Source organism: Rhinoraja longicauda, chromosome 6 (assembly GCF_053455715.1).
Source record: "Rhinoraja longicauda isolate Sanriku21f chromosome 6, sRhiLon1.1, whole genome shotgun sequence".
Lineage (NCBI taxonomy): Eukaryota > Metazoa > Chordata > Chondrichthyes > Rajiformes > Arhynchobatidae > Rhinoraja > Rhinoraja longicauda.
Window position 1 is genome coordinate 33,751,925 of NC_135958.1, and position 24,913 is coordinate 33,776,837.

Below are 24,913 nucleotides of genomic sequence, written 5' to 3' on the forward strand. Positions count from 1 at the left end.
AAATTGTTGGGATATCCTGAAATCATTGAAGATACTTTATGAGTACAAAGTTTTTCTCATTTTAACTTAGTGTGCTGCATTTTTTTGTTGTTTAATATAATAAATTAAAGCACACTGGTCTATTATAACAGGGTAAGCTGCCACTGAAAGATTTAATATACCAAACTTTTATTTCACTCAAATGCTGTCATCCATGGTATGATTTTAATAATGCAGAAAGACCTTTTTGAAATTACGATTTGATAGTGTCCAATTATAACGAGAGTCCCTCCTAATATCAGTTACATCCTCACTTTTCTTCTACATTTTGAATTTCTAATACCAAGACCAAAGTTCATTTCTTACACGAGTAAGCAAATGATCTTTTTAAATAGGGTTTTACAATGTTTAGTACTGCAAACAAAACAAACCATTGGCAATAAACTCATTGCTATGATTCATGTCCACAGCCAGCTGTGTTTCTCTCATATAGTTTATGAATTTCATTAGAAACCAGCAGCTAAATTATAGCACCTTGATCGCCTGCCAGCGACTAGTTATAATGTACTTAATGTTGACATTGGGGTTTTTGACTGACCTGACCTGGTTTTTGAATTCATAGTTGTTGAGCTTCAATAAAATAAAATTAATGCCCAATCTGGAAGAATATTCTGCTTTACTCTGCTTCAAATATCAGCTTCAAATATGGTTTTAATAATCTGTTCACCACAAGAATTCCAAAAAGCACAGCAACAAAATGTAAGATGCAATAAATCAGCAGATTTTTAACAAACAACTCTCTCCCAGTGGTAGATGAAACCCTGCTGTCCCATTTTTGAGTTTACAAATGTTTTACGTAAAATACATTCAATTTTCCAAAATGGCAAATCTCTTTATCACTTCCCTAAAAATAGGTGAGGCAGAGGAATAATTATTACAGTAATTACAGATCGTGAACCTTGCAGACATTTTGATCCTATATTAATCCATCCATCTTGCAAGTCAATACTTTGCATTGCCCTAACATAAGAAAGCACAAGAACTTAACCCAGAGATTCACTTAAATATGTATATCTGAAGCTGAGTGAATCCTGTTTAGCGTCTGACACAAACATCTTGTAGTGAGAATAGAGTGTGTTTCTTTTTGCAATTCGCAAGACAATCACTGGCCCATAAAATAGTTACAAATGGATCTAAGAATATATGGAAGATAGACACAAAATCCTGGAGTAACTCAGCAGGACAGGCAGCATCTCTGGAGAGAACGTTTGGGGTTGAGGCTCTTCTTCAAATCATGTTATGACACAAATCTTGAGAAAAATTAAAACATTAAAATTACATTAAACAAGCCTAGCTAGGAAGTGCCTTTAAACCCCTGATGGACTTCAAGTTATATTTGCTGTAAAGTCAAACTTTTAAAATCAGGAATGAACAATATACCCCTTTTTTTCCCAGCCGGCGTATGAATATGCATAGAGACAAGATTATTGCAGCCAGAATTTGCTGCAAACAAAAATATATAAATGCAAAATGCATTTGAGGGAGCTTGCAGATGACACTTCATGACAGATAGATTGTTCTATTGTGTGAAGACTTACCTCTACCATTGTTTGATTTCCTCTCAAAGCCAGCAGCATGCAAGGCCCCAGCTTGTTCTCAGCCAGAGATAACAGGAACTTCTTTGTTTTGTAACAGGAACCCATTAAGATGTGAACCTGAGAAAACAATACACCACTGCACTTGAAAGACAAGCAATGCATTACAGCGCACACACACACACATGCACACACATTCTTATTCTCACGGGACAGTGTCGGTCAGGCTGGTTGCTGAATTGCAAGTTCTGCTGCATTTAGAACACATTTTCCAGCAGAGAGAAATGACAGCAAAATTCTCCCTGCCCTCAACCACCACCCACGTGGAGAAGGAGAAATGTAACCAAGAGGGGAGTAAAATGGGACTTTAAATGTTGGCATTAACTCCAGCAATGGCAGCCACCCAACAACCAGGAAATGGCATTTGGCAACGCGGAGCCGAAATAACGAAGCAAATTGTTTACTGAAAATATGCAGTTTGAGTTTTGTGTTCGAGTTGACTAAATAAATCCAATTATAATACGCAAACTTCCCTGTCACCATCTACAGAATAACAAATTTGGTTGGAAAGATCAGTGCAACTTGGCCCCAGCTAAAAGGACAATGTTCGAGTCCAATAGCTTCGGTTGCTGTTAAGCAGCAATGCCCACCCCTGTCTGCACCTGGCACGTCAAGAATATTCCTACATGTCCGGCTCACTGAATTCTGCCGGAGATTGATCCTGGACTCAATAAAGTTCAACTTAAGTTCACTGGTGAAAGACAATGTGGGAGGAGAACTGAAATTTGCCTGTTACAACCAACACAATGGCCCCATTTATCACCACCACAGATCCCTCCAACTCGTGTTTATAAACCGGTTACAGATTTGAGTTTGTCGCACATTTTCCGCTAATGTCTTCTGAAGGTAACGATACAATCTTGAGCGAATGACTTAATTGGAACTCTTTCTGGGATGTGCTCAGGACAATTAAATTAATGCAGATCGCCTCTTTTCATTCTCCTTATTCCGAAGTTGAGGCTTAATTTGGGTAATTTGTGTAAATGGGATCTCAACATGCTGGCAGCTTACTGCCCCATTATGCTCGCCCTCCTATTTCTGTACGTGGCTTCACCCTTTAGAAACATAGAAAATAGGTGCAGGAGTAGGCCATTCGGCCCTTCGAGCCAGCACCGCCATTCAATATGATCATGGCTGATCATCCAAAATCAGTACCCCGTTCCTGCTTTCTCCCCATGTCCCTTGATTCCGTTAGCTCTAACTCTCTCTTGAAAACATCCAGTGCATTGGCCTCCACTGCCTTCTGTGGCAGAGAATTCCACAAATGAATATACAAATTTGTTTTAGGATGTACATGGGATCCTGTTTCCCACCAGCAGAGTTTTGAACAATATTGCCCAGCAGTCAGTATAGCTGTTGGACCTTCTGCTTCACAGTGCCAGAGACCGGCTTCAACCCTGACCCTGGGTGTTGTCAGTGTGGACTTTGCACTCTGTGGTTCGTCAATAGTCCTTTATTTGCCACATACGCAACTGCACAGTGAAATTCATTTTGCATATATTACACGATGTGTGAACTTCCTCTCACATCCCAAAGACATGAGGGTTGGTGGATTAACTGGCCACTGTAAAATGCCACTAGTGTGCAGGTGAGTGGTAGAAACTGGCAGAAGGCGAGGAGAATGTGAGAATAAAAAATAAGTTTACTGCAAGTTAAATGGGTGGCTGATGGTTGGCACAGATGCAAAGGGCCAAGGAGACATTTCAGTGGTGTTTTTCTTCATTACTCCATGAAAATTTGTCACTTATTTTGTAGGGACCTGCAGACCTTTTCACAAACGAACCAAATTTCCCTCTCTCCAGTTAGCCCTACTTCACACCAATCCCACCCTCTGCCCCATTTAACCTTCAGCAAGCTACCATACCGGCCTGTAGTTAGCAAGCAACTCCAGGTACAAAGGCAATAGCCTGGACCACCCCTTCCAAATAACTCACATCTTCAATGAATGTGCAAGAATCCAGCTTTGCAAACTTTAGTTCATCCCGAATGTGAATCAGTCAAACTTCAAACCGCGGGATGCAGGAGGAGCAGGACCATGGGGAAAATGATGAATGGGTCAACTCTTTCAAGAAGTGACACTGGTATGAAGGGCCAAAATGGCCTCCTTCAGTGTTATTCAATTCTGAATCAACTGAACTTTTGCAAGTCAGCAGGTTCACATTCAAAACCCATCAGCTTTCAATGGTAATCTATGGTGAAATGATTCCTGAATAGAGCTCAGGTGAACTTCCTGGGTTTCCTATATAAATGGCGGAGAAAATCAATGCCTTCTTTCTTGTTCCTCAAAGGAAGTGCTGTGGTCATAGACTGAATGCAGCTCCTAACTATCTTCAATCATGCAGCTACATTTGACTTAACAACAGGATTTTTTTTTAGCATTTCTACAGTAGAACAACATTGAACTTAAAACAGTATAGCACAGGAATAGACCCTTCAGCCCACAATGTCTGTGCCAAACATGGTGCCAAGACCAGCTCTTATCTACCTGCACATCATCCATGTCCCTCCATTCCTTGCATATCCATGTGCCCATCCAAAATCTTCTTAAATGCCACTATCATATCTGTCGTATTTCTCTCTCTCAACCACCAGCCACCAGTTCCAGGCACCCACCACCATCTATGTAAAAAAACTTGCCTTGCACATCTCTCTAAAGAAGGATCCTGACCCGAAAGTCAATTGTCCATGTTCTCTCGGGATGCTACCTGACCCAGTCAGTTACTCTAACACCTAGAGTAACTGAGCCCCGACCGCCTCGACGTGCAGCGGCAACATCTTCGCCCGCCCCGAGTCGCGGGGCTTGGGTCAGCCCGCTGCGGACCTTTCGCCGTCCGGCGCGGCCTGGAACATGGCAACCCCAACAGCCTGACCGCGGGAGAAGACGGCAGGGGAAGAGAAAAGACATTCTGGCCTTCCATCACAGTGAGGAGGGGACTGGAGGAGACTCACTGTAATGGATGTTTCTTTTTGTTTGGTGTTGGTTTGTGATTGTGTGTGTCATTGCTTATTTTTATTGCTCTTATTGTTGGACTGTGGGTAATTTTTCATTTGACTGCACATTTATGTGTATGTGACAAATAAAATTGACTATTGACTATTTTTACATAGATGGTGGTGGGTGCCTGGAACATGCTGCTGGGGGGTGGTGGTTGAGAGAGAGAAATAAGACAGATGCCTTTTTTTGTAACCCAGCATCTGCAGTTCCTTTAATCGTTGTCCCTCTCACCTTAAAGCTATGTCCTCTCATATTTGATATTCTCATCCTGGGAAAAAGGTTCTGACTGCCTACCCTATCTATGCCCCTCTTAATTTTATATACTTCTATCAGGTATCCCCACAGCCTCTGACATTTCAGGGAAAGAAACCCAAGTCTGTCCATCGGACTGATATTATTAGAATGGGATTATTAAAAGCAGAGTTATTCAGGCGGCACAGTGGCACAGTGGTAGATCTGCTGCCTTACAGTGCCCTTGACCCAGGTTCAATCCTGACTAAGGGTACTGCCTCTGCGGACTTTGTACATCCTCTCCCCGTGACCGTGTGGGTTTTCTCCGGGTGCGCTGGTTTCCACCCACATCCCAAAGACGTGCAGGTTTGTAGGTTAATTGGCCTCTGTAAATTGCTCCGAGAGTACGGGATGATAAACTGGGAATAACCGGTGCAGACATGTATTCGTTGGTCGGCGCGGACACGGTGGGCCTGTTTCCACACCGTATCCCTGAACGAAACTGAAAACTAAACCAAAGGTTTGTGCAAAAAGTTTCTTTCCCTTCAGGGCATCTGCAATTGGGATAATTTGCTGCACATAAATAGCATGTAAATAAGTGCAATTCGAGCAATAAAATGCAATCTGATTATTGTTCATAGTGTAAGCAGAAGGTATTAACTCACATTATTGCAAACACGTACCATACTGGCAAAAAGCTCCCCATCGTCATCACAGGCTACACCTCCCGGACTGTAGAGCTGGAACCAACCATCCTTGCCAGCCCGAACACTCAGCAAACAGGAATGGACCTGCCACAATACAATTCATCTCTCTGAGTATCTGGTGTGTTAATGATCCACATTAATCTGGCACAGCGGTGACTTTCATTATCCAGTAGTTTACCTTTCACGATCAGGTCAATTTAAGACCAGCACAATCAGCATCCTGACATTTGTGTGCACAGGGTGCGACTTAAAATGCGACTTGACAATAAATGAATGACGTTTGTTAAATGTAAATTACATCTTAAGTGATGAATAAGATTAAATAATCATGTTAGGTCAAACAGCAAGTAATAGTCTTGTACATACAGACACTCCCGACTTACACAAGGGATACGTTCCATAAATTATGTGTCAGATTGTAAGCAAGTCAGACTCACCTTAAAATGTGGTAGAAACAAAGAACTGCAGATGCAGGTTAATACACAAAATGACACAAAGTGCTGGAGTAACTCAGCAGGTCAGGCAGCATCTCTGGAGAACATGGATAGGTGAAGTTTTGGGTCGAGACGCTTCTTCAGAGTGACTCAGTCCGCTGAGTTACTCCACAACTTTGTGACGTTTCACCTTAAAGCTAGGTGCCAATGACACTGGTCGACACCAGCGAGCCCTTCTTCAACAGCTTCAGCACTGCTCAGTTGCGGCGGTTGTTCTTGCGGCTCACGTTGTAGCCCCTGGTCGACAATGCTTCCTTCAGGCTGTCGCCACAAACAGGACACACTCGGTCACTGTGGGACTCCCCGTCCTCTCATCAGTTGCCGTTCCTCCGTGTCAGCCATCTCTTTGTCCACTCCGCTGCTCCCCCCTCCACCTCCTCCTCCCCTTTCTCCCCCGGAGTCGATGACATCTTCCACAAGGTGGAGGGAGCAAGAGGAGGAGGCAGCGGTGGAGGGGGAAGTGGACATAGCGACGGCCGACGGGAAGAAGCGGCAGCTGGTGAGAAGGGAGGGAGCCCCGTGGTGCCCGAGCATGTCCTGTCAGTGGCGGCGGCCTGAAGAAAGCGCTGTTGACCAGCGGCTACGAGGTGAGCCGCAAACAACAGCCACGTCAACCGGACGGTGCGGCAGCTGGTGAAGAAGGCCTCGCTGGTGCCCCTTGTGGAAGATGGCAGCAACTTGGCCGGGAGTTGCTCTCCACCACCTCCCTCGTTCTCACCGCCTTCCCAGTGACACTGGAATAGCAGCGAGCCCGGGCGATGCTTTTATCACTGAAGAGGACGGGAAGCCCTCTCCTCCCCCCTGATGCAAGAACACAGGTCGTTCAGGAAACGGGAGCACCTATCGTGAATTGTTTACGTACGTGTGAGTTTATATAACTCACCTATTACGTAAGTCAGGCAGTGCCTGTATTTGTTTGTTTCGGATATAAATAAAAATTGCCCAATCTCTTTAGATTCGGTTTATGAAATGTCTTCTCAATCTGGTTTATGTGTTGGCTCCTACTCTGGTCTCACAATCCATTTTTTATTTTTACTTAACTTAGCATTTATCCCAATTGGTATTATCACTGGGCAGCAATTGTTATGCTCATCGCTAATCTATCCACAATGTGGCCTTCCCTCACATATAAACACAGCCATAAACAGGCAGCACAAGACGTTGATGATGGGAGAAAGAGGGAGTTGGAGCGAGCAATTTGTTATCCGGCTCTGGCAGAAACCTGGCAAGCACTTTTCCAGGAATGGGGGTAGGAGTTTACTTTCGGACAAATCTGCCAATGTTATATATGGAGAAATACACATTCAGCATTATGAAACCAGATATAAATGTACACAGTCTGAAAACAGCAGTAACCTTAAAAGGCCAAACACTAGAGAAGAGTTAACGTCACAACAAAGACCGAACACTACGGCCATGTTAGATGTGTTGTTTTATTTTTGTTTTGTATTTTCATTGTGATTCCTATCTGGATAACTGACAATTCCTGTAGTGAAGCTGATCCCAAGTAATTTATGTGCAGGAAGGAACTGCAGATGCTGGTTTAAACCGAAGATAGACACAAAAAACTGGAGTAACTCAGCGGGACAGGCAGCGTCTCTGGAGAGGAATGGGTGACATTTCAGGTCTGAAGAAGGGGCCCGACCTGAAACGTCACCCATCCTTTCTCTCCAGAGACGCTGCCTGCCCTTCTGAGTTACTCCAGCATTTTGTGTCTATCTTCGATTTAAACCAGCATCTGCAGTTCCTTCTTACAAGCTGTGTCCTCCTATCTGCCTCACACTCCCAGATATTGAACAGCAGAGAGATATTTAGTTTACAGGATGTTTACATCTATTGTTCATCTCTAATTCGCCTTGAACTGAGTCCTCGCCTGCCATTTTGATGGGCAGTTAACCCACCAGAGTCATGTATGGATCGTACGGGGTGAGGGTGCCAGACGAACATCAGTTGAACCAGATTCAAATGCTGAATATTTTCAGAATCTATTTTACTGGCTATTATTTCAGAGGCAACATGAATCATTCTTATTCTTTACGCATGCCATAAAATATCAATTTGTTTACATTTTTAGGCCTTTTACAATTACTGGCTATAGTAAATGCAAACATTCATTTGCTAAAATTGGACTTTGTTTCTCCAAAGCCAAAGAATATTTGACAAGCCAAATTGCAGATCTTTACTCACTTCTTGTCTGGGGTCTTCTGCAAATCTCTGAATGACGTATTTTAATTCTCTGAGGAAAAGTACAAAGGTGATTGTTAAATAATAGTAGGAGGGTGGCTTAACAAGCAATAGGTATCATATGAATATGAGATCGGATATCATGTCTTAAATAGGAACAATCTTATTTCCAATGCTTATCGTAAGGAACATGAAATGAGGAAGTGTGGCCAACCAGATTGCAGGACATTCAACCAAGAATGTGGGTCAGGACTTGATTAAACATTTTTGCAAGTAAAAGACTCAAGTTGCTTCAAGTTCATCTGACTGACATCCAAATATGGGCAATTCAAACCATTTCAAGGGACAAAATCAAACCCATCAGAAAAATATCCTCAATTTCTATGAAAAACATTATGCTTTCTGTTTGGTTAGTATAAATCCTTCATGGTAGTTGTGCATTTATCTACACAGGTAAGCACTCAGCAGATACTAAACAGAACTCAAATAATAACAGCAAGACATGAATTTTCATCAAAATATTTTTGGCTAATGCAGAGTGATTGGCATGTTTCAACTCAAATTGCATTATTTTACTGTTTCAAAGCAGCCTATCATAAGCTTTTGAATTGATCATAAAATACGATCAAAGTTTTTTTTTTTTTTAAAAGACACAAAGTGCTGGAGTAATTCAGCGGGTTAGACATCTCAGGAGAACATGTATATCATATCATATCATATATATACAGCCGGAAACAGGCCTTTTCGGCCCTCCAAGTCCATGCCGCCCAGTGATCCCCGTACATTAACACTATCCTACACCCACTAGGGACAATTTTTACATTTACCCAGCCAATTAACCTACATACCTGCACGTCTTTGGAGTGTGGGAGGAAACCGAAGATCTCGGAGAAAACCCACGCAGGTCACGGGGAGAACGTACAAACTCCTTACAGTGCAGCACCCGTAGTCAGGATCGAACCTGAGTCTCCGGCGCTGCATTCGCTGTAAAGCAGCAACTCTACCGCTGCGCTACCGTGCCGCCCTAAAGGCGATGTTTCGGGTTGGAAGAAGTGTCCCGACCCAAAATGTTACCTATCCATGTTCTCCAGGGATGCTGCCTGACCTGCAGTTACTCCAGCTCTTTGTGGGGTTTTTTGTAAACCAGCATCTGCAGTTCCTCATTTCCATTTCTTAGTTACTGTATATCTATTTAGATATAAGCTATTTTGATATACCTTCTCTGACACAGTAAATAGAAAAAAAATTAAACATGCCCAATAGCAGTTTGGAACTGTTATAAGTTATAAAATGTCATATTAGTTCACAAACCAATAGGGCTGAACTTATGACAGGTTTATTGAAAACTGCCTGTTACTAATAACTGGGTTTTAAATAATCGTCCGAATTGCAAATATTGTACAAATGACTGCAGTACAATGTACAAGTGCCACGTGAAAACTCTGTCAGTGGAGAGGCTGTGAATTTATTTTAGTGCAGCACAACCTCACAAGCTACAACATATCCTTTTCAAAATATCGGCAATCAAACATCAAAATCATTTTATTTTGAGATAATTCAATCTTATTAAAATAAACAATATGCATATAGCTCTGAGTTTTAAAAAATCATCCAACTTAGAGACCAGCTTAATGTTAAGGTACATGGATGGTGGAAACCAATCATTAAAAAAATGACTAGGAAGGAACTGCAGAAGCTGGTTTACACTGAAGATAGACACAAATTGCTGGAGTAACTCAGCGGGACAGGCAGCATTTCTGGAGAGAGGGAATGGGTGACATTTCGGGTCGAGATCCCTGTGTCTGAAGAGGGGCCTCGAACCGAAACATCACCCATTCCTTCTCTCCAGAGATGCTGCCTGTCCCACTGAGTTACTCCAGCATTTTGTGTCTATCTTTAAATAAATTAATAAGAATGAAGCTGATCTATATTTTTCAATCAAGGAACTGCAGATGCTGGTTTGCCAAGGAAAAACACAAAATGCTGGAGTAACTCTGCAGGTCAGGCAGCATCCCTGGAGAACATGGAAAGGTGACGCTTCGAGTCGGGACCCTTCTTTAGACACCATGGAAGAGGGCAGTGTGGGGCTGGGGAACAATAAGGTTGAAGGCTGTGGAGGGCAGATCACCAGAGGTGGGAGATGTTGGCCTGGTGTCTGTCTGTGGAGTCATGATCAAGGGGTAGGTATAAGGACGTGTCCGAGAGCTGGCTCCTGGCCTCATCATGGTGGAGGTCAGCCAGCCAGACTACAACGACACCTCCCTGGTCGCCTGGTGACAATGTTGGGATTATTGCTGCGTGACCAGGCTGTGTGTTCAGAAGGGGTGAGATTAGAGTGAGTAAGAGGAGTAAAGTCAAGACCGTTGATGCTGCACCGGCAGTTGGAATCCATATTTTGCTGTTTTATTTGGGAATAAAGTGGTTCTAAAGGGTTAGTTTTAAATGTGTAGGAAGGATCTGCAGATGTTGGTTTAAACCGAAGATAGACACAAAATGCTGGAGTAACTCAGCGGGACAGGCAGCATCTCTGGAGAGAAGGAATGGGTGATGTTTCAGGCCAAGACCCTTCTTCAGATTAGTTTCAAATGGCAGTTGACCTGGATTAGGCTGTATGTTCTACTTTGTACATCTTGGTCTGATCTCTTCCCAACAGTTTAACAAACTTTCTCAAAAAACTTTAAAATAAAAACTTTCTCAGATGAACATTGAAGGAGTGGGAGAAGTCTCAGTAAATGTTGTTTTCTGCCTGCATTATAAGGAATACAGTGTAAAAAAGCAACCGTGTTCAATATATTTTTCACATTCACTGGATTTATTGTTGCAAGCAAAGTCAATAAAACATAGAAGAGAAATTAAAATTGAACCAATAATCTTCGAGAACAATATCAATACAAACAAGGGAAAAGATATCAAGTACATTACTTACTTTGTGAACTTAACGTGCGCGAGGGCCCTGTTGAAAAAATGCACAGAGATTTTATACATTCTGTTCTTAGTACAAAAGGTATGAAATTTATTGGTTAATTCTAAATGGATTTTATACATTTCCACAAACAATTCATAAATCCCAATATCGGTGTGCGAATGCATTGGAAAACTATAGTATTAAAGACCTGTTAGCAAACTACATTTTGTTTCCTAATTGTCAGTGGTTAACATTTCAAGCTTTTTAAGTAAGTCAAGGGAAAACATTTGTGAAATAATGACAAGTAATTTACTGCACCAAGTTTGATTTAGCGAATGTCTTAGTGAATTCACAAATGCTATTTACAGCTTGCAGCTAAACAATAAGTTTAAATAACAATAAGTAATCCATTGGCCCTTCTCTTTGTTCAACATTTTCCATTGAAATTAGCTGTGCTGACTAAATAAAATAGATGATAAGCTGGCGTAGCAGTTAGAAGGTAGCATAATTAAAGACACTGAGGGGAGGGAAAACAGCCTTTCCCATTATTCTGAATCCCAAGATAATGCTCTGTATAGCAGGGGTTACACTTCAAACTGTACCCCACACTTAACTATGCAGACTTATAGAGAAGTATAATACTGACTGCTTGTGAATTGCAAAAACCTGAATACATTAAATGAAAGCTGCAGAGATTAGTCCATGTAACTAACAAGAAAGCTAAGCTTTTTCTCTGAGGATCCAGAGTTCTTGCAACTCTGATTCCGAAGAGCTGGGAGCACAAGAGCACTATCTTTAATCGGACTTTATCCCGCACCAAATGTTACACCCTTTACCCTGTATCAGTACAATGTGGGCGGCTTGATGTAATCAGGTACAGCCCTTTTCACTGACAGGCTAGCGCGTCACAAAAAAGCTTTTCACTGTACCTCTTTTGTGACAGCTTTTATATCACTCAGTAATTCAATCAAATCCAGTGTCTGATTTTGATTCAGCAGAAGACTGCATCCAAAAGCAGCCAAACAGTAAGTACGTGATCAAAAGACATGTCCAATCAGAGTTAATTCACTAGAATAAGTGAAACAGCTTATTCTAGTTGGTAAGTGACAACTTAATATCAACTTAATGGATATTCTACCTCTGTATTTCATGGAGTGTTTCAGCTAGCAATCGCTGCGGTCTTTGATTGCTTAACGTGCAAGAAGTTGAAAGATGCATAAAGGAGGCCAACAAGGGTCACTAACTGGACTCTATATAACTGATGGGAAATTAGCAGATATTTTACTGAGCCAAATCATCTACATTTTCCAAGGAAATGTAAGCACTAGTTTGGAAATTATTGGCATAGCCAACAGCCACTGCTCTCAGAACTCAGACCCTCCTCGTGCAGTTAGAGAGTCGTCTGGGTCAAAAGCAGAAAAGCAGGTCAAAAAAAAAAAGATAGACACAAAATGCTGGAGTAACTCAGCGGCACAGGCAGCATCCCTGGAGAGAAGGAATAGGTGACTTTTCCAGTCAAAATCATTGACTGAAGGGTCTCGACCCAAAACGTCACCCATTCCTTCTCTCCAGAGATGCTGCCTGTCCCGCTGAGTTACTCCAGCATTTTGTGTCTATCTTCAGTGTAAACCAACATGGTTCCGTCCTACACATGTTAAAAAATAATGCACACACTATTCCAGTGTGAGATCCACATTAATATTTGGACATATTTTTTAGAACTGGTGAGATTGGATTTTAACCAACCTTTGGCCCATTTTCCTGGTTTGCGAATTAAGGAACATTTAACAATCATCCAGTGGTACTAACTTTTCAAAACCATCTTGGATTTGGTAATTATGTAGGAAGGAACTGCAGATGCTGGTTTATACCGAAGATAGACTCAAAATGCTGGAGTAACTCAGCAGGTCAGGCAGCATCTCCACAGAAAAAGGATGGACGACCTTTCGGGTCGGAACCCTTCTTCAGACTCTGAAATAGGCTTCCGACAGTTTTAAAGAAAGAAACCCGAGCCAATCTTTTCTTCAAGCCATCACTTTCCAGTTACTGCAAGATGTTTGCTAATCTTCTCTGCTTTATCTCCAGTGCATTACATCTTCCCCAAAATACCATGAATGGTTTGCTAATTCCAGCATAACCTCCCATCTATATACTAAAACTCTCGTTTGTTTGTTTGTTTGTTCCTGAACTACAGCCAAAACGGTACACTATAGCACGACAATTTTAGGCCCACCTTACTCACCGTCATCCCTTTGGTGCTAATGGAAGAATTTTCATTGAAATCGGTGTTATATTTTTAAAGTTAATCACATTTTAAAGTTTAGATCTATCTCCTAGGGAGGGAGGGGGGGAGGGAGTGGGGGGGGGGAGGAGGGAGGATAAGGAGGTTGAAGGGGGATGGAGTGGGGGGGAGGGGGAGGGGGAGCGGGGGGAGGGTTGGGGGGAGGGGAGGGAGGGAGAGGTTTGAGCCCTCTCATAAAGATGGCACATGATGAAAGAATGGGTTGACTGGGCTTGTATTCACTGGAATTTAGAGGGATGCGAGGGGATCTTATCGAAACATATAACATTCTTAAGGGATTGGACAGGCTAGATACAGGAAAAATGTTCCCAATGTTCCCAATGTTGGGGAGTCCAGAACCAGGGGTCAGAATTTAAGAATAAGGGGTAGGCCATTTAGGACTGAGATGAGGAAAAAGCTTTTCACCCAGAGTTGTGAATCTGTAGAATTCTCTGCCACAGAAGGCAGTGGAGGCCAATTTACTGGATGTTTTCAAGAGAGAGTTAGATTTAGTTCTTAGGGTTAAAGGAATCAAGGGATATGGGGAAAAAGCAGGAACGGGGTACTGATTTTAGATGATCAGCCATGATCGTATTGAATGGCGGTGCTGGCTCAAAGGGCCGAATGGCTCACTCCTGCACCTATTTGTATCTATAAATCTATAAATGACTTGCTTTTTCTATGTTTTAAAAAAGTAAGATTTTCAGAAACCAAAAAGGCACCTAAATGCCTTTTTGACCTGTTCTGCTTCCTTTGTAACCTATGGAAATACAGTTTAAGCTCCCCTAAATCCTTCATTCACGTAACTTCCATTTATTAGATATTTCCTTGCTTTGTTGGACTTCTCCAAATATCCAACTTCACATTTTCATGAAATAAATTCAATTTTCCACCTTCCTGCCCAAAGGCTTTGTTAATATGCTTGTCGTCTGCATCAAATGTTCACCATGTTATAGGAAAGATGTTGTCAAGCTGGAAAGGGTGCAGAGAAGATTTATGAGCATGTTGCCAGGACTGGAGGGTCTGAGCACAGGAGGATAAGGGGGTAATCTTATAGAGGTGCATAAAACCATGAGAGGAATAGATTGGGTCTTTTGCCCAGAGTAGGGGAAATCGAGGACCAGAGGACATAGGTTTAAGGTAAAGGGGAAAAGATTTAATGGAAATCTGAGGGGTAACTTTTTCACACAAAGAGTGGCGGGTGTATGGAACAAGCTGCCAGAGGAGGTAGTTGAGGCAGGGACTATACCAACGTTTAAGAAACGGTTAGACAAGTACATGGATAGAACAGGTCTGGAGGGATATGGGCCAAATGCAGGCAGGTGTAGCTGGGATATGTTAGCTGATGTGGGCGAGTTGGGGTGAAGGGCCTGTTTTCACATTCTATGAGTCTAAATGCACTACCACAGTTGGCCAATCCCTTAATGGTTGTTACCTCTTCACAAAATTCAACAGTTATATTCAACAGGAATGTATTGATACGAATCAATTCACCACACAACAATCTTTCCTGCTGGATTTTGTACATTTGTTCACTCGGGTCATTATTAAAGTGGGACTCCGTGATGTTTGTTTTATCATAGCTTTCAGCACTCCAGCGAAGTTTATCACTTTAATCCTTAAATTCCTAACTCTAATATCCTGGAGGTTTGAAGCACCAATTTGCTTCAGACTTCAAACTGAAGTTTAATTATATTGTCATTGTGTTCTTGGGTGGCTCCGTCTTTCTATTCTTCCCTGGGGAACTTGCACAACGATCGGTAACTCAAACGTTCCACCAGCAACGCCAATCCCATTGTTGCTTGTGCCATTGAAATGATCTATTAACAGGGCTCGATTTTTTCCGTTTTAACGAATAATAACCACACAAAAAAGACACCCACCAACTTAAGAACTACTTAAAATACATCTTTACATGCCAATTACATTCTGTTGGAGATAATTATTTTATAATGCAGAACTTTAAGAATGCCGAATTCAAACCTCAGACAAGAATGTATTTATCTGTGCTACAAGAGGGCTAACACAAGACACAAATAAAAAGGTAAAAACAAGAGGGGCAATGAGGCACAAATGAATGTGTAGGTATATTATCACCAACAAGTTAGCTTCCATATATTAAATTGAAAGCTGATGCATCTGTATGATTTCATTTTAACAACCAAATTCAATCTGATTTTGTCAAGCAATTATAACCAAAATATAACCAAAACTAAAGTGACAACTTCTCACCTTAGGCGTGAACTCTAAATTCTGCATGGTCTTGTCTCTTTTCAGATTTTATTACTCCTCACACTAATAAACTAGTAGCTTAGAGGCAACTCATCAAATGAGTCAAACTGTAATTGTTATGTCAAATGGAGTACAATAAACTGAGAAGAGAATAGTTTCCGGTTTGATTAGACTTACTCTTTGGGAAAGGGAATGGGCTGAAGCAAGCTGGCAAGGGCAGGCCTCCAGTCATCATAGTCTGACCTGTGGAACAAGCAGATATCAGATCCTGCACCAATTGTGTTTGAATTTACATCAAATACAGAGTTTTTTTCTAAAAAGCACACTAAATATAAGAAGCTACTGTTAAACAAATCAATCCTAAAATGATCTATGCTATTCCAAATGAGGTTCCATACATTGCTTAAAAATATAAGATATAAATATAAGAATACAAGAAATACAAGACCACCAGTCTTTTCCACCATTCAAGTGATCTTTTTTTTTTTAGTTTTAGTTTTAGAGGTAGTGTGGAAACAGGCCCTTCAGCCCACCGAGCCCATGACGACCAATGATTCACACTAGTTCTATCCTACACACGAGGGACAATTTACAGAAGCTAATTAACCTACAAAGCTGCACATCTTTGGGATGTGGGAGGAAACCGGAGGAAATCCACGTGATCACAGGGAGAACGTACAAACTCCAGGCAGACAGCACCCGTAGTTGCTATTGCAACCTGGTCTCTGGTGCTGTAAGGCAGCAACTCTACTGCTGTGCACTGTGCCACCCTAACAATCTTCTCCAATGTCATTTTCCCACCAGGTCCCCCCTACCTCGTAATTCCCTGATGCATCAGGGAGTGGAAAGGAGCACTGCCTTGAGTCAAACCGCACAGAAACTGATCCTCTGACCAATTCAGTCCATATCAAGCTCTCGTTTTATACCAGCCTTATAAATTCAATTTTATTCTCCCCATAACGCCCTCCGCAAATTCTTATTTATCCACAAACTTGGGGAAATTCACAGTGGCCAATTAAGCTATCAACCTGTTGGAAATAATCCAGAATATTTAGCTGTAAATTAACTTAATTGTCAGCAGTACAAATTTCCACCATTCAAAACCTGCAAGTTATAAAAGTGAAATAGAAAACCACTGAAACATTCGGCAAAATTATCTCGCAATAATTCCTAATTGCATGGTGCTTTAAAACTGCATGAAAACACCCAGAGACATCTGCTCATAAAGAGAATATCCCATCGATTCTTCCTCAGTGATAGCATAATCATTTAATTTCAAACAAAACCTTGCCTACTGACTGGCCATTGATGATTATTTTACATGTTAGAATAAATCTATTTGCCACAGTTTTGGTCGTTCACTTTGTTGATCAATATCTTTCATCATATTTAAAGCCTGTATCTGCACTGCTTACACTATCACCCATGCTGGTGTCATTAGTACACGGGGATACATAGCTTTTTATTCTGTTATCTAAATCATTTATAAACATGATGAGTCGCTGCGGCCAATTGCATCCCGGTGGGGCACTGTTAGATACTTCCTGCCAACGTGACTATTTGTCCATTATCTCAGACCCCTGCCATTTAGCTGATTTTCTAATGATGCAAATAATTTGCCTTCAGCCCCATGTGGCTTAACGGTAGCTAATAAACTTTTAATAAGGAACTACATCAAGTGCCTTTTGGAAGTCCATATTATCAATATCCCAAGATAATCTTTTATTCACCCATTCCTAAACATCAGTTCAACTAGATTTGCAAAGCATGATCTTTTCTTCATGAATATGCTAGATTTCTCTGACCAGCCGACTCGGGTCATTTCTGAACATCACATGTAAAGCTAATTGGTCCATGATGCCTTGGTTTCATAAAGAGAATATTCCATCAATTCTTCCTCAGTGATAGCATAATCATTTAATTTAAAACAAAACCTTGTTTTATCCTGACATAGGATCAGGAAATTCAAGCATGTTCTAGCTCCAATGCTGGAGTCCGTTTCACATGCAAGGGTTTCAGAGGAAACATACACCGACCGATCAGCCAAAACGTTATGACCACCTGCCTAATATGATGTTGGTCCTCCGTGTGCAACGAAAATAATTTTTCGATTAATGATACGAAATGCTGAATTTTACAATCTTAAAGAAAAAAATCCCAACAGATTTAGTTGGGATGCACTTATTGTTTCTATACACCGATCAGCCAAAACATTATGACCATTGACAGGTGAAGTGAATAACATTGGTTATCTTGTTACAATGGCACCTGTCAAGGGGTGGGATATATTAGGCAGCAAGTGAACAGTCAGTTCTTGAAGTTGATGTGTTGGATGCAGGAGAAATGGGCAGGAGTAAACACCCGAGCGACTTTGACAAGGGCCAAATTGTTATGGCCAGACGACTGGGTCAGAGCATCTCTGAAACGGCAAGGCTTGTGGGGTGCTCCCAGTCAGCAGTGGTGAGTACCTACCGACAGTGGTCCGAGGAGGGACAAACCACAAACCGGCGACAGGGTGTTGGGCGCCCAAGGCTCATCGATGTGCGAGGGCAATGAAGGCTATCCCGTCCGGTCTGAACCGACTGTGGGAAGATGACAAGCCGGTGGAGGGAGTGTGATGCTCTGGGCAATGTTCTGCTGGGAAACCCTGGGTCTGGCTATTCATGTGGATGTCAATTTGACACGTGTCACCTACCTAAACATCGTTCATGGCAATGGTATTCCCTGACGGCAGTGGCCTCTTTCAGCAGTATAATGCGTCCTGCCACACTGCACACATTGTTCGGGAATGGTTTGAGGAACATGATGAAGTGTTCACGGTGTTGCCCTGGCCTCCAAATTCTCCAGATCTCAATCCGATTGAGCATCTGTGGGATGTGCTGGATTGACAAGTCTGATCCATGGCTGCCCTTCCTCGCAACTTACAGGACCTGAAGGATCTGCTGCTAATGTTTTGGTGCCAGATACCACAGGACACCTTCAGGGGTCTTGTAGAATCCATGCCTTGGCAGGTCGGCACTGTTTTGGAGGCACACGGAGGACCAACATCATATTAGGCAGGTGGTCATAACGTTTTGGCTGATCGGTCGGTGTATGTTTCCTCTGAAACCCTTGCATGTGAAACTTAGACTCCAGCATTGGAGCTAGAACATGCTTGAATTTCCTGATCCTATGTCAGGCACACCTACATCGGAGCTATGATCACAGTCAATTGAATGGAGGCTTCCAGTCATGTAGACTACATGATCGCTCATCAAGCATTAAACACCCGCTATTTAAACTAGAGATGAGACAATACTTTTTGAGAAAGAGTTTTATTTAACTTACAGGGAGGTGGAAAAATGTCTTTCAATATCTTTTCGGCAGAAGTAGATAGATTCTTGACAGGCAAGTGGTTGAAAGGTTACCATTAATAGATAGGAATGCAAAGTTGAGACTACAAGCAGATCAGCCATTAATTTATTAAATGATAGAGCAGGAGTGACGGACTAACTAGATTTTTCCTATACCCGAGTAATTTGTATGAATAACAAAGTAATGTCATTTATTTTTTAATTCATTTAAATATTTTTCATTATTTCTTGGTATTTCAATGTGTTTGATTTTATTCTTTTTTGCATTTTTTAAGTTAATCCAAGCGCCTTTGGTAGCTCAATACCTTTTATTTGTGATTATTTAAAATGTTTATCCTTTGATCATAAGCGAGTCTCTGCTCCAGTTTTACCTGCTATCGGGGCATTTCGGGGATTGCGTGTTGCTGTGATTCACCCTGATACGCACTCACTGCTAAGGCCTCCATTAAGCTCGCCAAATACCTCCTGTTGCACAGGTGGGTTGGCTTGTTTGTCTTAGTAAACGTGGACAGGTAGGGACTGTGCGCAGAGAACCCATTTCAACTCAATCAGCCCATCATGTTCTTACATTGTCTCTAATTTGTCGTGAAGCAATATTACTACTCTTTGGATGTCTGGCAAGTTATCCCTTTCTGTACTTTGTAATAACCAAAATAATTGTATAATGTATGCATCATATGGGGAGGAGGCAGGAGAATGGGAGTGAGAGGGAAAGATAGACCAGCCATGACTAAATGGCAGAGTAGACTTGATGGGCCTAATCGCTTACGAATTTATGAACCATTTTGATTTCTAAATGCACACCCCTGATATTTTCCTAGATTATTTCTTAAATTATCGTTTTTGTTTTTTTTAAATGTTGGTGTCCCTAGCAAGTTGCATTTCAAACTACTTTTATAACTTTTGTTCCGTTTTGTCATCTTTTATTAATTCTGCAGACCAGAATCTGTGCTGCTTTTCATATTTGCATTTAACAACTTGAAATGTTCCTTTCATGATACCTTGATATGTCAAATGTTTTCAGTCCCGTTATTTTTCCAATCATAAAGTAATTGTGGGAATGATGGCCATACTTCTTTCTCTGTGAAATGTGGAAATCAAGCTATAGATTGTAAAGCTGACATTTGGGAAGATAGTGATTGATAATCCATGAGGGATTCTACTAATGGCACTGGGATCCAACACTAGCTCGTTTGTTGTATAAGACAGTGAGACAGGTCCATCAACAGACAATGGAAATACATATTACTTTGCTCTTGACATCCCCATTTCTGCTTAGCTGCCATGATCCATGTTGTCATTTGCTTAAACATGGAATAGGCTGACTTGGAATCCTAACTGACAGCATACGGTGGTAATCTAGCTCTCCCTGTAGACATGCTAATGGATGAATTAAGCTCCCTGATGCCAATATTGGGACTTAAAAGGTTCAGAGTAAATGTACGCAGAGCACAATTAAGCACTTGTCTGTCAGAATCCTATTCAGTGTTGTTTAATGAGCACAAGCACAAGACCTCACCTCATGCTGACATTTTTAGGCAATGGAGCCCGTTGAAGCTTCCTGACGAAAGACATTTTGCGTGCGTTCCGATTACACATCCTTTGGCTGCACTGTGAATATCTGGGGACTAGAAGTGCCCATTCCGGAAGTGAAAATAGAAGCCCTCTGTCCCCATCTCCATTAAAGGTTAGGAGTGGAGACCAAATGGGCGGATGGGGGAGGGAAAGGGGGGGAAGACTACAATAGCATTGAAAAAAGATCTCATTGTGCGCTTAATCCATGCACGCATGGCGCACTGCAGGATGCATGGAAATGGTCTGTTCATTTTCAGGATTTCAGAGTGTGGAATGCAGGAATGAGTTTATCACCGAAGTGCGTTGCCAAGGGAGCCATCTTATTCCAGCCAGCCACCACTGACTGACAACATGCTGCAAGCCTTAAAGAGATATGATCCTGCATCCGGTCCCATTGGTCCCAGTAATTTCACAGGTCTTTAATGCCTTTAATGCAGGCTGAGGATAAACCTCTTCTGTTCATTTCAGCAATTCGCCAATCCGTCGTCCCTTTCCTCTTGCCCAGAGGCCACGGCTCCATCCAAGTGGTTGCCGAGCAGCAAGAGGACGAAGACAGAGTCGTCTGTTGCCTTGAGCCACCAACCCGGCTGCTGGCCATTCTTGCAAATGGGTGGCGCTGGGGTGCAGCATGGGGTATTAGGACACCAGCCGCCAGGAGTACGTTCGCAGGGCCTGGGGAGCCTGTTGATGAAGGATGTTGGACCGAGAGAGGATGTGGTGCTGAATGCATTGTGTTGAAAGTGTGCATGAAATACCAAACAGCATCATGCCTCCCACCACCAGCAATGACCTTTCATGTCCATCTCCCCTGCACAAACTTGGCAGCCAGCCCCATTTCGTGCCTTGCAGATGCAGTGATTACATAGAACCTGATGTCTGAGTGCCGCAGTAGAAGGTGTAACTCGTCCTGTGCAAATCCCGATTGTTGATACCATGGTTCCGGGCACCACAGTTCAAGGGGGCTTTGAGAATGACACAGCACTACAGTAATAACTGCCGGCATTGCAAGCGATGCCCACATCATATCACCAAATCTAACATAGTGGCCGGAATGTCCACTAATGGAGAAATGGAGCTGGCAATGCTGCCTTTGCAGCCGCATTGTGTGTGGTCCTGACATGGACTATATGGCTGTAGTCGTGGCTGCAGTCTATGTCAGAGCTCAGTCGCCACTTGACTGATGAACCAGACTCTCCATAACCATGCTTTCCCATTCATGCATGTGAATAATTGCTGTCTGAGAACTTACCGGGGTTGTTTCCTTCTGCAGAAACCACCTTCATTTCCTCCTTCTCCCCCCCCCCCCCTTCCTTTAGCAGAGGGTTCAACACAGCACACCTCCCCTCCTTTCTACCACATTATCGGCAAACAATACCGACACCAAAGTGCCGACTTAAGAGTGATAGAGTCATACAGCGTTGAAACAGGCCCTTCAGCCTAACTTGCCCGCATCGGCCAACATGTCCCATCTACACTTGTCCCACCTGCCTGCATTTGGCCCATATCCCTCTAAACCTGTCCTATCCATGTCTAAATGTTTCTTAAACATTGCAATAGTACCTGCCTCAGCTACCTCCTCCGGCAGCTCGTTCCGTATACCTATCACCCTTTGTGTGAAAAATTACCCCTCAAGTTCCTTTTAAATCTTTCCCCCCTCACCATAAATCTATGTTTTTTGGATCTCGATTCCCCTACTCCAGGCAAGAGACTCTGCGCGATCCATTCCTCTCATGATTTTGTACACTTCCATACAATCACCCCTCATCCTCCTGCGTTCCAAGGAATAGAGTCCTAGCCCCAGAGGTTCCTGGCAACATCCAGGCATATCTTCTCTGTACCCTTTCCAGCCTGACATCTTTCCTATACCATGGTGCTCGAGATTGAACACAATACTCTAAATACGTCTGATAGTAAATAGCTCTTTGTGTCCGTGTTTAGTTTGCGCTGTCAACATTGTGCGATAACTAATGTCTACAGCCACAACACTACAAAAGAATTCATGCACTAGCAACTTCCAATCCTCAGCATTGGAGATAACACAAGTCATCTTTGATCTGAAAGTCGAAGCAAGGTTCAAGTTGAGATTGCATGTTCAGCCTTAGCCACGGTACTCCCAGAAAGGTTTAGAGCCTGTTACACGATTATGCAGGCCAAGAAAGAACTCAATCCCAAATTAACCATCAATTAACTTTGAATAGTGCTGGTAGACACAAAATGCTGGAGTAACTCAGCGGGACAGGTAGCATCTCTGGAGAGAGGAAAAGCAAGGGTTACTTGAAGTTAGAGAAGTCAATATTCATAATGCAGGGGTGTAAGCTGCCCATGAAAAATATGAGATGCTGTGCCTCACTCTGACCGTGGAAGAGGCCCAGGACAGAAAGGTCAGTGTGGGAATGGGAGGGGGAGATGGGAGTCTAATGACCAGCTTTCTTAAGGAATGAATGATACTGAGCATACGTTGGGTTTGTCGCAGTTTAATTTGGTGGGTCGGTGTCATTGCATGTGCATGCTTCCTGCATGTGTGCGCACTGGCTGCACCACTGCACGACCCAATCGGAGTAACAGCCAGGGCCTCTCTAGATTTATTTGTTAGATTTTAGATTTAGACATACAGCGCGGAAACAGGCCCTTCGGCCCACCGAGTCCGCGCCGCCCAGCGATCCCCGCACATTAACACTATCCTACACACACTAGGGACAATTTTTACATTTGCCCAGTCAATTAACCTACAAACCTGTACGCCTTTGGAGTGTGGGAGGAAACCGGAGATCTCGGAGAAAACCCACGCAGGTCACGGGGAGAACGTACAAACTCCGTACAGACGGCGCCCGTAGTCAGGATCGAACCCGAGTCTCCGGCGCTGCATTCGGTTAAGGCAGCAACTCTACCGCTGCGCCACCGTGCCGCCTGCAGTGCATTATGAATGTGCCCTGCATTATGAATATTGACTCTACAGTGTTCCCTCACAATTCACAAGCAAAGTGGGAAGCAAATTGGCACCTGTGGAGACAAAAGCCTCTACTTTGTGGCTGAGCTAACATGTTAAAAGATGTCAAATCCATTAACTATTGGCCAGGAATATGAGGGTGAAATGTAAGATAAGCAAAATTCTCTGCCCAAAGTAAAATTGTATTTAAACGGCAGTGGTTTTGGAGAACAGTGCCAGTGTTTAAACCATTGGAAATGAGCCATCTAATCCAGCCAGAGTGTAAGATATTTCTAGCGATTTGGTTTCATTGTTCAGAGGCTATTATATTTTAACTCTCTCTTCAACTATGTCTGCAGAGCAAAATAATGGTAAACCGCACATCCTGATTAACATTGGAGCTTAGTGTCAATGGCTCAAGAAGCACTCAGAAATATGCCGCATGTATATATATCTTGGTTTTGTCCAAGAAAACCACCATTTCTGTCATATTGTTAGATCATCTGAAGATCTTTTGGGTCTTTAACTTAAGCTTATGTAGGTTGCAGAAGGTAGAACAATATTTCCACTGAATCCTTCTTTTAGATAGCTCCCAGCATATTTTGACTATTTTATCAGTTTTCCTGCTGCAATTAACTTTCGAGTAAGGTTACTTTCAACTTTAAAGTTTGAATAATATTATAAATAACAACTAGTTGCTTTTTAAACAAATGCAATAAATATAAATCAATTTACTAATATAGACATCCAAATATATTCTTCTTTTGAATCTATTTTTAGTTTAGTTTAGTTTAGAGATACAGCGCTGAAACAGGCCCTTCTGCCCAACGAGTCTGCACCGACCAGCGATCCTCGCACATTAACACTATCCTACACACTTGGGACAATCTTTACATTTATACCAATCCAATTAACCTACAAACCTGTACATCTTTGGAGTGTGGGAGGAAACTGAAGATCTTGGCGAAAATCCACGCGGTCATAGGGAGAACTTACAAACTACGTACAGACAGCACCCGTAGCCAGCCTCGAACTCAGGTCTCGAATGCTGCAAGCTCTGTAAGGCAGCAATTCTACCGCTGTGCCACCGTGCCGCCTCCTTTTGCTATAGATCTTTAGGATTACTTCTTCTTAGTGGGAGTCTACTCTGTATCAAAATGAACACAGCATGTGAGATGTTGAGCCTTTGATGCACATGTTAAAGTCACAGTATAATTGTGGCTCTGTGCTCTGCTTCCTAAATTTTGATCCAATTGAAGTTAATGGACTGCATTCGGGAAATGGCATCCAAAACACAATCACTACTATATTGCACATGTGATGCATGCAACTGTGAATTTGTCCCAGTTTGGTGGACGTTGCACACATTTCTCCTGGACATTAGTTAAAAACTTTG

The 24,913-nt window shown here is 42.4% G+C and overlaps 1 protein-coding gene across 2 annotated transcripts in view; it reads right to left on the minus strand.

Annotated features, from left to right (window-relative positions):
- cmip (c-Maf inducing protein) overlaps window positions 1-24,913 on the minus strand; it is a 248,695-nt gene that overhangs the window by 28,182 nt on the left and 195,600 nt on the right. The window contains exons 11-15 of one of the 2 annotated variants that reach the window (XM_078400764.1): window positions 15,841-15,906; window positions 11,172-11,198; window positions 8,249-8,297; window positions 5,544-5,651; window positions 1,578-1,694 (exon numbers count right to left, since the gene is read on the minus strand). In XM_078400764.1, the coding sequence (XP_078256890.1) occupies window positions 1,578-1,694; window positions 5,544-5,651; window positions 8,249-8,297; window positions 11,172-11,198; window positions 15,841-15,906 (367 nt within the window). Of the gene's footprint in view, window positions 1-1,577; window positions 1,695-5,525; window positions 5,652-8,248; window positions 8,298-11,171; window positions 11,199-15,840; window positions 15,907-24,913 lie in introns of both variants that reach the window. The other variant, XM_078400763.1, reaches the window with a different exon arrangement.